Genomic DNA, 13,413 nt, shown 5'->3' with positions numbered 1-13,413 from the left:
TAAAAAGAGGCATTTTAGAGTGGGAGACAGCCAAAGCATAAGAGACTCTCAAAAACTGAGAACAAACTGAGGGTTGATGGGGGGTGGGAGGGAGGGGAGGGTGGGTGATGCGTACTGAGGAGGGCACCTTTTGGGATGAGCACTGGGTATTGTATGGAAACCAATTTGACAATAAATTTCATATATTAAAAAAAAGAAAAAGAAAAAGCACAAATGCTTGAAAGAGCATTTAGCTAATAATTGTCTAGTTAATTTGGAAACATAAATCTATTGATCAAGAAATAAAATATTTCATATAAAAAAAGAGGCATTTTAAGATAAGATGTGAAAAGCACAATCTATAAAAGAAAACATTGATCCATTTGACTTCAGTAATCTTTACACCCAATTTGGGACCTCAAGATGAGGAGAGGGCCCACTGGAGGGGGGGGCAGAGGCCCCATGCAGAAGGGAAGCATTATTTCTACTGGGCCTCTCCACTCTCTCTGAAAAAGAGAAGAGGACCCCTCACCAAGTGAGGCCTTTTCTGCCTGACTTCTATTTCACAATCTAGAAGCAGATTGCTGCCTCACAGCCACGTCACCCCATCATAGGCACTTCCTCTTAATCATGGAAGGAGGCAGGGTTTCTTTTCTACAGAACAGAGACCAATTCTCCCCAGCACACACATTTGCACAGTGCAGAGTCCCCAGGCCTCCACAATGTCGGACCCTGCCTCCTGGCCGCACTCTCCTCCTTACCTGCTGCTGGCTCTGCTGTTGGGAGTTATAGGTAAGCATTGCCTTGGGTACAATCCCCTTTCCCTACCCCTTCAACCTCACCCATGTCCCTGGACATGAAGGGAGGGCCTCCAGGTAAGCACAGGTGTGCTACCCAGGGCTGCCACAGAAGACCAAGGACTGGGTGTCATCTGAGAGCAGGAAATCGGGGATCTGAGCATCTGTCACCTACAGCTTGTTACCAGAGGCATCCAGACAGTGGAGGCTTCAATCTGTCACAAGGACAAGTTTGTAGGTATTAAATGATCTAATTCTCACAACACCCCTGCCTGATAGCTAGGACTGTACTCCCGATTGGCAGATGGAGAAACTCAGGCAGAGTTAGTTAATGGCCCAATGTCAGCTACCTAAGTCAGTGCATCTGCCGGGATTCACGTCCAGGCCACCCAGCTCCACGGTTCATTCTTTTCACCGTGTTATGCTGCTCGGCTTCTCGGTGGAGGCTAACTAAACAAACATCAGAAAATACAGAGAGGGAAACAGAAGAAGAGGCATCACTTTGCACACTCCGAGGTCTCCAGAGTTCCAGTTCTGCTGTGTATCCTCCCAGACTTTGGTTAACGATGTGTTGGGTGATTCCTATGCGCCGAATCTTTTACTCGGCTTTTAACACGTATGACAATTTCATGGAATCCTCAAAGTGATCTGTATGCTAGCATGCTGGGCCACACTTCATGTATACTTGGGAATGCACTTGTGTATGTGTGTGTGTGTGTGTACATGTTTGGGCATGAGGAAGGGTGCACACGTGGGTATGGGATATCTGAAAACGCTTTCTTATTGGTTTCTTCACGCCACGTCCACTCTATGTGAAATGCACAGTGAACAGATGTTTGGTTCCCTGTCTCTCAGCTCCTCACCCACTTTTTCTATTTCTCTAAAGTACTGCTCACTATCCACCAAGCTCTTAAGACAAGCAAACTTCTCTCTGGGTAGAAGGAGTAGAACTTTGTGCGTTACTACCTTGGAGGTCCTCCATGCTGGACCGGAGTGGGGAGGATAAAAGGGGGTACAAGATACCGAGGATCCTGCCTGTATGATCTGCACCTGTAATTATTTCCTGATCCCAACCATCCTAGGCCTCCAGGCCTCAGGAAATCTCATGCATAATCACTTTCCAATTTCCTGAGCACTCACCATGTTCCACACACACTTAGAAACACTTGTGTCTGTTATGTCCTGTGAACTTTGCACGCAAGGTAAACATTTTCGTCCCCCTGGCTTACAGATAAGAAAAAGGAAGCACAGAAAGTCCAAGGTCACTCAGTAGTGAATGGTAGGGCTACAATTTTTTTTCTTTTTTAATTTTTAAATTTACATCCAAGTTAGTTAGCATATAGTGCAACAATGATTTAAGGAGTAGATTCCTCAATGTCCCCTTACCCATTTAGCCCATCCGCCATCCCACCATCCCTCCAGCACCCCTATGTTTGTTCTCTACATTTATGAGTCTCTTATGTTTTGTCCTCTGCCCTGTTTTTATATTGTTTTTGCTGCCCTTCCCTTATGTTCATCTGTTTTGTATCTTAAATTCCTCATATGAGTGAAGTCTTTCTCTGACTAACTAGTTTCACTTAGCATTGTACTCTCTACCATCCACATAGCTGCATATGGCAAGATTTCATTCTTTTTGATTGCCAAGTAATACTCTTTTGTATGTATGTATATGTAATATGATATCTTCTTTATCCATTCATCTGCCGATGGACATTTGGGCTCTTTCCATACTTTGGCTATTGTTGATAGTGCTGCTATAAAATCGGGGTGCGTGTGTCCCTTCGAAACAGCACACTTGTATCCCGTGGATAAATACCTAGTAGTGCAGTTGCTGGGTCACAGGGGAGTTCTATTTTTCGTTTTTTGAGGAACCTCCATACTGTTTTCCAGAGTGGCTGCACCAGCTTGCATTCCCACCAATAATGCAAAAGAGATCCTCTTTCTCTGCATCCTCGCCAACATCTGTTGTTGCCTGAGTTGTTAATGTTAGCCATTCTGACAGGTGTGAGGTGGTATCTCATTGTGGTTTTGATTTGTATTTCCCTGATGAGGAGTGATGTGGAGGATTTTTTCATGTGTCTGTTTGCCATCTGGATGTCTTCTTTGGAGAAGTGTCTATTCATGTCTTTTGCCCATTTCTTCACTGGATTATTTGTTTTTTGGATGTTGAGTTTGATAAGTTCTTTATAGATTTTGGATACTAACCCTTTACTTGATATGTCATTTGCAAATATCTTCTCCCATTCCGTCGGTTTCCTTTTAGTTTTGCTGATTGTTTCCTTCACTGTGCAGAAACTTTTTATTTTGATGAGGTCCCATAGTTCATTTCTGCTTTTGTTTCCCTTGCCTCTGGAGATGTATTGAGTAAGAAGTTGCTGTGGCCGAGGTCAAAGAGGTTTTTGCTTGTTTTCTCCTCTGGGATTTTGAGGGCTTCCTGTCTTACATTCAGGTCTTTCATCCACTTTGAGTTAATTTTTGTGAATGGTTGTAAGAAAGTGGTCCAGGTTCATTTTTCTGCATGTTGCCGTCCAGTTTTCCCAGCACCATTTGCTGAAGTGACTGTATTCCATTGAATATTCTTTCCTGCTTTTCAAATATTAGCTGGTCATACGTTTGTGGGTCCATTTTTGGGTTCTCTATTCTTTTCCATTGGTCTGTCTGCTTTTGTGCCAGTACCATATTGTCTTGATGATTACAGCTTTGTAATACATCATGAAATCTGAGGTTGTGATGCCTCCAGCTTTGGCTTTCTTTTTCAGGATTGCTTTGGCTATTTGGGGTCATTCCTGGTTCCATCCAAATTTTAGGATTGTTTGTTCTAGCTCTGTGAAGACTGCTGGTGTTATTTTGATAGGGATTGCGGTAGGGCTATGGTTTGAACTCAGGCAGTCTGATTCTAGATCTCATGGGTCTAACCATTGCTCTTCTCAAACCCTATGGCCCCACATCAATCCCATGAGATTTCTGCAGATCTGCCAGTGGGTGTAGGGAAGGCGAGGCGGGGAGAGGCGGTGGGTTGCAGTGTAGGGAAGAGCGTTTGTAGTTTGCTTCTCTCAGGCTCTTCTTCTTACTGGGCATATGCAAGTGACTGTTTCCCCCCACGTCATCTTCATTAGAAACTCAGTTTCTCATAATTTCCTGAGAAATTCTCCACTGAAAATGGACTTCATGTCTCAGACAGGGGCGCACTGGGAAACTTGCACATTGAACAAATATTTACTAGACAACTACTTACTAGGTGTCAGAAGCTGCTATGAACTTAAGGCATACTGGTTATTAAAAGAGAAAAGTAGCTGCCCTCGACGCAGTTATATTGTAGCAGAAGAAAGGACAGGAAACAATAGACATACCAAATAAGTAAATAACGGTATATTAGAAAGTGGTGAGTGTGAGGAAAAAAACATGATAGTACAGCTGGCTAAGATAATGAGAGACTCTTTAGGGTGGGATGTATTTAAAGAGGCAGCCTGGGTGGGCATCACTGAGAAGGGAGATTTGAGCAAGATTATAAGAAGGTGGGGGTGTGGGCCATGTGATCTTCTGGAAGAAAAGCCTTCCTGAACAGCATGGGAACAGCATGTGCACATGCCCTGACCCTCCCGCTCTGTTCAAGGATTTGGGCTTTTACTCTGAGTGAAACGGTTGCCATTGCAGTTTTGAAGACACAAGTGGCATGATGCGACATGAGTTTTAACTTATTCTAGGATTTGGTTGAGATTAGACTATCACATGGCATACATAGAAGGAACTAGAGCATTCAAGAACTTCCCGCATTCGTGCAAACAAGGACATATGGTGTGCACCAGGACTGCAGCCAGGACAGAAAGGGGAAAGAGGTCAGATTGTGGGTGCATGCAGAAGGAGAGACCACAGGATCTCCTGACACACAGGATTTGGGGTGGAAAGGGAGGCTCCCGAGGCTTTGGACCTGAGCGTCTGGGAGAATAAAGGTGCCTCAGCTGAGATGTACAAGGACGTGTTGGAAACTGAGTTCAGTTTGGGACGAGTTAACTGTGAGAAGTTTACCTCTATCGAAGTAAAGTGGTGAGTGGCTGGTCAGACATACAAATCCAGAGTTCAAGGGCAAGGCCTGGGCCAGACATGGAAATATGAGGATTACAGATACATAGATGGCAGAGTTTACACCTCTCCCTGGCTCCTCTTGACCCTCTAATCCCTCTCACCTCCTCCCTCCCCTGTTCCCTCCATTTCCTTCCCCAAGATGCATGCCTATTTCTTCCCATTTGTCTTAGCAGTTCGGCTTCCTGACCCCAACTTTCCTCTCCAGACTTACAGATCAAACCACCTGATGCTCTTGGCACACCCAAGACTTGCCTGTGATAGCATGTACCCCCCTTAGGAGGCATGGTTGGTTTCAAATTGTGCTAAGCGCAGGGTTTTACCAGCTCACACTCTGTGAGAGCGAACCACACCTTTTCTCCCTGAGTAGCTAAGAAATAGAAAAGAACACAGGATGTATGTATGTGTGGTTTCCAGTAGCCCTCTCCTCTGATGTATATGCCTGCCTAGTTTTTAGGACACTTCAAAAGGAAGGAAATGTTTTGTATTTCTCTATGTCTCGAGAGATTGGCTAGTCACTTAGGCAGTGAAATCCAACTGTAAAGTCTTGCCCTTGCAGTGAAATGAATGCCCCCAAAATGACTGTGTCCCTTCAATGTATAACTCAATGTCCCGACATAGGCCACCTCCCACAACTCTTTTCAGAACATGGAAAAATTTGCAGACTACTATTTCCTTTGTTTAGGTGTTCCCATGGTGCTATGTCCTCCTTCAAGGACAGGTTTCTCAAATCTACCAGTCCCTGGAACAACGCATTTTCTTTGTCCTCGAGCCATTTAGTCCAACTCAAAGGCTCTACATGGGGCGATCACCTTCTCTGAAGCCATATTTCTAATTATGCTAAACTACACATCACATAAAATCTACCCTCTCACCATTTTTAAGGGTATAAGCCAGTGGCCTCACGTACATTCACAAAGTTGGGAAGTCAGCACCACTGTGCATTTCAGGAACTTTTTCAACAACCGAAGCAGACACTTTGCATCCATTAAACAAGAATTCTCCATTCCGTCTTCCCCCACAGCCACTGGTAACCTCTGTTCTACTTTTTTGTATCTATGAATCTGTCTCTTCTAGGTACTTCATGTAAGTGGCATCATATATGTGTCCTTTTGTATGTGGCATATATCACATAGAATGACATTTAAGTTCATCCATATCATAGTACATATCAGACTATTAAGACTGAATATAATTCCATTGTATATATCTATCAACATTTTGTGTATGCACTCATCTATGGATAGAAATGAGTTCTTTTTCTGGGGCACTAGAGTGGCTCAGTCAGTTAAGTGTCTGACTCTTGGTTTCGGCTCAGGTCATGATCTCACAGGTTTGTAGGTTCGAGGTCCATGACAGGCACTGTGCTGACAGTGTGGATTAGGATTCTGTCTTAGGATTCTGTGTGTGTCTCTCTCTCTGCTCCCCACCCCACTGGTGATTTCTCTGTCTTTCTCAAAATAAATAAACTTAAAAAAAAAAAAGAAATGAGTTTTTCCTCCTTCCTTTCAGTTATTATGAATAATGCTATTATGAACATGGATGTACAAATGTCTGATTACATACCTGTAATTTGGTGGGTATTTACCCAAGATTGGAATATTTGGATCATATGGTAATTCTGTATTTAAATTTTCATGAAAAAAACCACTGTTTCCACAGTGGCTGCACCATTTTATATTCCTACCAACCATGTACAAGAGTTTCAATTTCTACAGCTTACTCAATCCTTATTTTCTGATTTTTTAATTTCCTTGTATTTTGGTTTTGCTTTGTTGTGTTTGATAAAAGCCATTCTCAGGGATGAAGGGGTATCTCATTGTGGTTCGGATTTTCATTTTTCTAATGACTAGTGATGTTCAACATCTTTTCATGTGCTTACTCACCATTTGAATATCTTCTTTGAAGAAATGCCTATTCTAGTCCTAAGTCCTTTTTTTAATTGGGCTGTTCATTATTTAGTTGTTGAATTATAGTTCTTTATATATGCTGGCTATTAATCCTTTCTGAGACACATGCTTTGCAAATATTTTCTCCCATTCTGAGTTCTCTTTCACTTTTGATATTGCCCTTTGCTGCACAAAAGTTTTGTTTTTTTTTTAAGTTTAAGTATTTATTTTAAGAGAGAGAGCATAGGAGCAGGGGAGGGACAGAGAGAGAGGGACAGAGAGACAATCTCAAGCAGGCTCCACATAGCCAGCATAGAGCCCTATGTGGGGCTTGAATTCATGAATCATGGGATCATTTCCTGAGTTAGAATCAGACACATAACTGATTAGCTACCCAAGAGCCCCGCACAAAAGTTTTTAATTTTGACGAAGTCCAAGTCATATATATTTTTATTTTGTTTTGTGCACTTTTGGTTTCTATCCAAGAAATCATTGCCATATTTGCCTACGTGGCTCAGTCGGTTAAGCATCTGACTTCAGCTCAGGTCATGACCTCGTGGTCTGTGGGTTCGAGCCCTGTCAGATTCTGTGCTGACAGCTCAGAGCCTGGAGCCTGCTTCAGATTCTGTGTCTCCCTCGCTCTCTGCCCCTCCCCTGCTCAGGCTCTGGCTCTCTCTCTCTCTCTCTCTCTCTCTCTCTCTCTTTCTCAAAAATAAATAAACATTAAAAAATTAAATTAAAAAATTAAAAAAATCATTTCCAAACCCAACATCATAAATTCTGCCTAGAGTTTTGTCTCTGAATTTTATTGATTTAGCTCTTACATTTAGGTCCCTTTATCCAATTTGAGCTTGTTTATCTATATAGAGTAAGGTGAGGGTTCAACTCCTTTGTTTGCATGTGGATATCCAGTTTTCCCAGCGTCTCATGTTGGAAAGATTACTCTTTCCTCCATTGAATGGTCTTGGCACTCTTGTTGAAAATCTTTTGACCATATATGTGAGGGTTTATTTCTAGGCTTTCTATTCTATTTCATTGCTTTATCCCTCTATTCTTTTCAGTACTATAGTACTTTAATTAATATACTATGTAGTAGGTTTTCAAATCAAGAAATGTGAGGTTTCCAACTACACTCTTTTCCAGGATTTTTTGGTGATCTTGGGTCCCTTGAGATTGCATATGAATTCTAGAATGGGCTTTTCCATTTCTGGAAAAAAAAAATGCCACGGGGGTTTTGATAACAATTGTATTGAATCTGTAGATCGCTTTAGGTAGTATTGACATCTTAACAATATCAAGTCTTCCAATGCACGAACAGAGGAAGTTTTTCCATTTTTTATGTCTTCTTTCATTTCTTTCAGCAAAAACATTTTACACGTTTTGGTGTACAAGTATTTCATCCCCATGTGAGAATTTACTCCGAAGCATTTTATACTATTTCATGTTAGTGTAAGTGGAATTATTCGCTAATCCCTTTTGAATTGGTCACCACTCACTTATAGAAATGCACTTGATTTTTGAATGTTGATCTTTTTTTTTTCCAAGATTTTCTTTAAATTCAAGTTAGTGAACATCTAGTGCAGTCTTGGATTCAGGAGTAGAACCCAGGGAGTCATCTCTTACATATGACACCCAGTGCTCATCCCAAAAAGTTACCTCCTTACTGTCTATCACTCATTGAGCCCATCTCCCCAACCACCTCCCCTACAGCCACCCTCGGTTTGTTCTCTGTATTTAAGAGTGTCTTGTGGTTTGCCTCCCTGTTTTTATCTCACTTTTCCTTTCCTTCCCCTATGTTCATCTGTTGAGTTCCTCAAATTCCACATATGAGTGCACTCATTTGGTATCTGTCTTTGTCTGACTTATTCAGCTTGGCATTATATCCTCTAGTTCCATCCACGTTGTTCCAAATGGCAAGATTTCATGCTTTTTCTCGCTGCATAGTATTCCATTGTATATACATACTACATCTTCTTTATCCATTCCTCAGTTGATGGACATTGGGCTCTTTCCATAATTTGGCTATTGTTGATAGCACTGCTATAAACATTGGAGTTCATGTGCCCCTTCAAATCAGCATTTTTGTATCCTTTGGACAAATATATAGTAGTGCAACTGCTGGCTCATAGGGTAGTTCTATGTTTAATTTTTTTTTTATTTTTAATTTTGTTTTCGAGAGAGAGAGTGAGCTTGAGCCAGGGGAGGGGCAGAGAGAGGGAGACACAGAATCTGAAGCAGGCTCCAGGCTCTGAGCTGTCAGCACAGAACCCGACACGGGGCTCGAACTCACGAGCTGTGAGGTCATGACCTGAGCTGAAGTTGGACACTCAACCAACTGAGCCGCCCAGGCGCCCCTCTATGTTTAATTTTTTGAGGAACTTCCATACTGTTTGCCATGACGGCTGCATCAGTTTGCATTCCCACAAACAGTCCAAGTGTTCCTCTGTGTTGTTTTCCTATTTGCATTTTATTTATCTCTACACTAGTGTTTTTTATTTCCTTCATTCTGCTACCTTCAGGTTTATTTTTCCTCTTCTTTTTCTGATTTCTCAAGGTCCATAGTTGTTAACTGAATTGTGATCTTTCCTCTCTTTGAATGTAGGCATTACAGCTATAAATTTCCCTCTAGAGCTGCTTTCACTGCAGATTGTAGGCTTTGGCAAGTTGTGTTTCCATTTTCACTCATCTCAAGGTGTTCTCTAAATTCCCTTGTGATTCCTTTTTGCTTAATTTTTGCTTTTTTTAAGAATGAGTTCTTTTATTGCTATAAATTTGAGAATATACTATTTTTCTTGTTCTGTTGTTGATTTCTAGCTTTATTTCACAAACTGTTTCACCAGTTCACTGCTTGAAAAGTCCTTCTTCCAGATTCCAGTAAATTGCCTGCTTCTCAGCCTGTGTAGCAATGGCTCATACAAAAGTTTTTTTACAGTAACTGGTTTCTGTAATAGTCTGGGGATACATATGTGGTAGACAGAACAATGTCCCCCACAAAGAAGCCCGTTTTATAACGCCTAGACCTGTGAAAGTTTTCTCTTATATGCCAAAAAAGATTTTGCAGAAGTGATTAACTGGAGACTATTAAGTGGGGAGATTATCCGAGATTATCAAAGTGGCCCAAATATATTCACAAGAGTCCTTATAAGAATGAGGTAGGGAAGTCAAAATTAAAGAAGGACAGGTGACAAGACAGGCAAGAATTTGGAGTGACTGGAAGATGTGAAACCATGAGAAAAGGATTGTGGGCAGCTTCTAGAATTTGGAAAGACAAAAACCCTAACTCCAGAAGAAATGCAGCTCAGCTGACCCTTGATTTTAACTCAGCAACACCAATTTTGGACTTCTGACCTCAAGAATTATAAGATAATAAATTTCTGTAGGTTTTGCCATTAAGTTTCAAATAATTCGTTATGGAGCACATTGGTGGTTCAGTAGGTTAAACATCCAACTTCGGCTCAGGTCATGATTTCACGGTTTGTGAGTTTGAGCCCCACGTTGGACTCTGTGCTGACAGCTCAGAGCCTGAAGCCTGCTTCAGATTCTGTCTCCCTCGCTCTCTGCCCCTCCCCTGCTCACGCTCTGTCTCTCTCTCAAAAATAAATAAACATTAAAAACTTAAAAAAATAATTTGTTGTAATAGCATTCAGAAACTAAAATAATATGATTATGATTCAGCAAAGTCACGGGGTACAAAATCAATGTACAGAAATTGGCTGCATTTTTATACACCAATAATGAAGCAACAGAAAGAGAAATACAGAAACTGATCCCATTTACAATTTCACCAAGAACCATAAAACACCTAGGAATAAACCTAACCAAAGATGTAAAAGATCTGTATGCCGAAAACTGTAGAAATCTTATGAAGGAAATTGAAGAAGACACAAAGTAATGGAAAACCATTTTGTGCTCATGGATTGGAAGAATAAATATTGTTAAAATGTTAATACTACCCAAAGCAATCTACACATTCAATGCAATCCCAATCAAAATTGCACTGGCATTCTTCTCTAAGCTAGAACAAACAATCCTACAATTTGTATCGAACTGCAAAAGACCCCAAATAGCAAAAGTAATATTGAAGAAGAAAACCAAAGCGGAAGGCAACACACTCCCAGACTTTAGCCTCTACTTCAAAGCTGTAATCATCAAGACAGTAGGGTATTGGCACAAAAACACACACACAGACAAATGGAATAGAATAGAGAACCCAGAACTAGACCACAAATGTATGCCCAACTAATCTTTGACAAAGCAGGAAAGAGCATCTGATGAAAAAGACAGTCTCTTTAACAAATGGCGCTGGGAGAACTGGACAGCAACATGCAGAAGAAGGAAACTAGACCACTTTTTTACACCATGCACAAAAATAAACTCAAAATGGATGAAACCCCTGAATATGAGACAGGAAACCATCAAAACCCTAGAGCAGAAAGCAGGCAACAACCTCTTTGACCTCAGCTGCAGCAATTTCTTATTCAACACCTCTCCAAAGGCAAGGGAGTTTAAAGCAAAAATGAACTATTGGGACCTCATCAAGATAAAAAGCTTCTGCACTGCAAAGGAAACAATCATAAAACTAAAAGCAACCGACAGAATGGGAGAAGATATTTGCAAATGACATATTAGATAAAGGGCTAGTATCCAAAATGTATAAAGAACTCAACAAACTCCACACCCAAAAAACAAATAATCCAGTGAAGAAATGGGCAGAAGACATGAATAGACACTTTTCCAAAGAAGACATCCAGATGGCCAACAGATACATGAAAAGAAGCTCAACATCACTCCTCATCAGGGAAATACAAATCAAAGCCATACTGAGATACCACCCCACACCGGTCAGAGTGGCTAAAATGAACAAATCAGGAAACTACAGATGCTGGCGAGGATGTGAAGAAACGGGAACCCTCTTGCACTGTTGGTGGGAATGCAAACTGGTGCAGCCACTCTGGAAAACAGTATGAAGGTTCCTCAAAAAATTAAAAATAGTACTACCCTATGACCCAGCATACAGGGATTGTATTTACCCAAGGGATACAGGAGTGCTGATGCATAGGGGCACATGTACCCCAATGTTTATAGCAGCATTTTCAACAATAGCCAAAGTATGGAAAGAGCCTAAATGTCCATCAACTGATGAATGGATAAAGAAGATGTGGCTTCTACATACAATGTAATACTACTTGGCAATGAGAAAATGAAATCTGGCCATTTGCAGCAACGTGGATAGAATTGGAAGGTATTATGCTGAGTGAAATAAGTCAGTCAGAGAAGGACAGATATCATATATTTTCACTCATATGTGGATCTTGAGAAACTTAACAGAAGACCATGGGGGAAGGGAGGGGGGAAAAATAGTTACAAACAGAGAGGGAGGGAGACAACTCATAAGAGACTCTTAACTACAGAGAACAAATTGAGGGGGGATGGGGGGGATGGGGGAGAAGGGAAAGTGGGGGATGGGCATTGAGGAGGGCACTTGTTGGGACGAGCACTGGGTGTTGTATTAAGCCCAACTGGAATAAACTATATTAAAAAAAATAAAATAATATGATTATGATATAAGAAAAAAAACTCACAGATTTTTGAAAGAATATTTTACTTCTCATTTAACTACATGTTTGTGTGTGTTGAAAGCTCTGCCCATCACTGCCACTCAATTATCCAGGCTGCTAGAACAGGCCCCAGCATGTGCACGTGCTTGTGAAGGAGGGAAGTTGATCCATAGAGGTTCCAGAAGCTAAACACACAGCCCAGGAACTACGTCCATCACTTCTGCTCACCCATAATGGTCTAAAGAAATCTCATGGCCCCACTGAATGCAAAAGACCAGAAAGTGTAACACCCCAAGGGGCCAGAACGTAGACAAGCAGGATCATTTGGCAAAGCATGATGCTTTCAGAGAGGGCTGGGGCCGTCCGCCTGCCGTGTGCCACATCACCGAATCTCTCTGTGTTTTGCTTTCCTCGTCTGTAACAGGGTCCCGTGTGACAGGCTCATCGCGAGGGCTACATGCCATGTACACGCAGCGGGCTGGGCTCACGGTGTGCACTCAGTGAAAGCTGTTGTGGATAAACACTTGAGCGGACGGACAGGATCGCACAAGGATGGTAAGTAGCTGTTGTGTTCTCCCTCCAGGTGTGTCAGATGAGATGGAACTGCAGGTGATCCAGCCCGAGAAGTCGGTGTCTGTGGCAGCCGGAGAGACAGCCACTCTGCGCTGCACCCTGACCTCCCTGCTCCCCGTTGGGAAGGTCAAGTGGTTCAGGGGCACAGGGCCAGGCCGGGAGTTAATCTTCAGTTCTGTCGGATACCGCCACTCCCCCCGAGTAACAACTGTTACAGACATCACAAAGCGAAGCAACCTGGACTTTTCCATCCACATCAGTAACATCACCCCAGCAGACACGGGAACCTACTACTGTGTGAAGTTCAGGAAACGGGCTCCGGATGTGGAGTTTAAGTCTGGACAAGGCACACAGGTCATCGTCAGCGGTGAGTATCGCTCCGTCCCCTGGTTGTGACAAGTCAATAAGAATGCCCTCCATCGCTTGAGCAACAGATAAGGATCAGGTGCTTTGGTGGGTGCCCCTGAATGAGCCCCTTCCACGGATCAGGAAAGTTGAGGCCCGGAGAGGTTGTGCTATTTGCTGAAGGCCCCACGG

At 42.2% G+C, this 13,413-nt stretch overlaps 1 protein-coding gene across 4 annotated transcripts in view; it reads left to right on the top strand.

The window, feature by feature from the left end:
- The first annotated feature begins 645 nt into the window (after positions 1-645).
- Positions 646-13,413, top strand: part of LOC125161921 (signal-regulatory protein beta-1-like) — a 96,694-nt gene continuing 83,926 nt past the window's right edge. For 3 of the 4 annotated variants that reach the window (XM_047852252.1, XM_047852253.1, XM_047852250.1), the window contains exons 1-2: positions 659-771; positions 12,887-13,243. In XM_047852252.1, coding sequence (XP_047708208.1) covers positions 702-771; positions 12,887-13,243 — 427 coding nt within the window. In that variant the 5' untranslated portion in view covers positions 659-701. Of the gene's footprint in view, positions 772-12,727; positions 13,244-13,413 lie in introns of all 4 variants that reach the window. The other variant, XM_047852254.1, reaches the window with a different exon arrangement.

Source organism: Prionailurus viverrinus, chromosome A3, assembly GCF_022837055.1.
Source record: "Prionailurus viverrinus isolate Anna chromosome A3, UM_Priviv_1.0, whole genome shotgun sequence".
Taxonomy (NCBI): Eukaryota; Metazoa; Chordata; class Mammalia; order Carnivora; family Felidae; genus Prionailurus; species Prionailurus viverrinus.
The sequence above is the reverse complement of the archived record's forward strand: the minus strand, read 5'-3'. Positions and strand labels throughout refer to the sequence as shown.